Here is a 280-nt window from a genome sequence, read left to right on the forward strand (position 1 = left end):
AGCCCTTCCACATCCGAATGAAAATCAAAACACAACCGTTTCTTTCTACAGGGCTGCTGGAAATGACGGTCAGGAACATGTTACTGTCTGAGCCGCACATAGAAGCCGCGCGGGTACTGGTGAGGGATACCACGACTGGGTCTTTGATACGTCTCACGAGTACCCACCGCTCACACCCACATTACCCGCCCACTGAAGACCCACCGAAGGTGAACACCACGACGGAGGCAAGTGCAGATCAGCCTTAGCTTTTTTCAGCTTTTTTTCTTCCTTTTTTTTG

At 50.7% G+C, this 280-nt stretch overlaps 1 protein-coding gene across 1 annotated transcript in view; it reads left to right on the top strand.

Moving 5' to 3' along the window:
* LOC119587433 (probable G-protein coupled receptor CG31760) overlaps positions 1-280 on the top strand; it is a 44,880-nt gene that overhangs the window by 39,403 nt on the left and 5,197 nt on the right. Inside the window, exon 4 of the mRNA XM_037936164.1 lies at positions 52-227. Coding sequence (XP_037792092.1) covers positions 52-227 — 176 coding nt within the window. The remainder of the gene's footprint in view (positions 1-51; positions 228-280) is intronic.

Source organism: Penaeus monodon, chromosome 22, assembly GCF_015228065.2.
Source record: "Penaeus monodon isolate SGIC_2016 chromosome 22, NSTDA_Pmon_1, whole genome shotgun sequence".
Taxonomy (NCBI): domain Eukaryota; kingdom Metazoa; phylum Arthropoda; class Malacostraca; order Decapoda; family Penaeidae; genus Penaeus; species Penaeus monodon.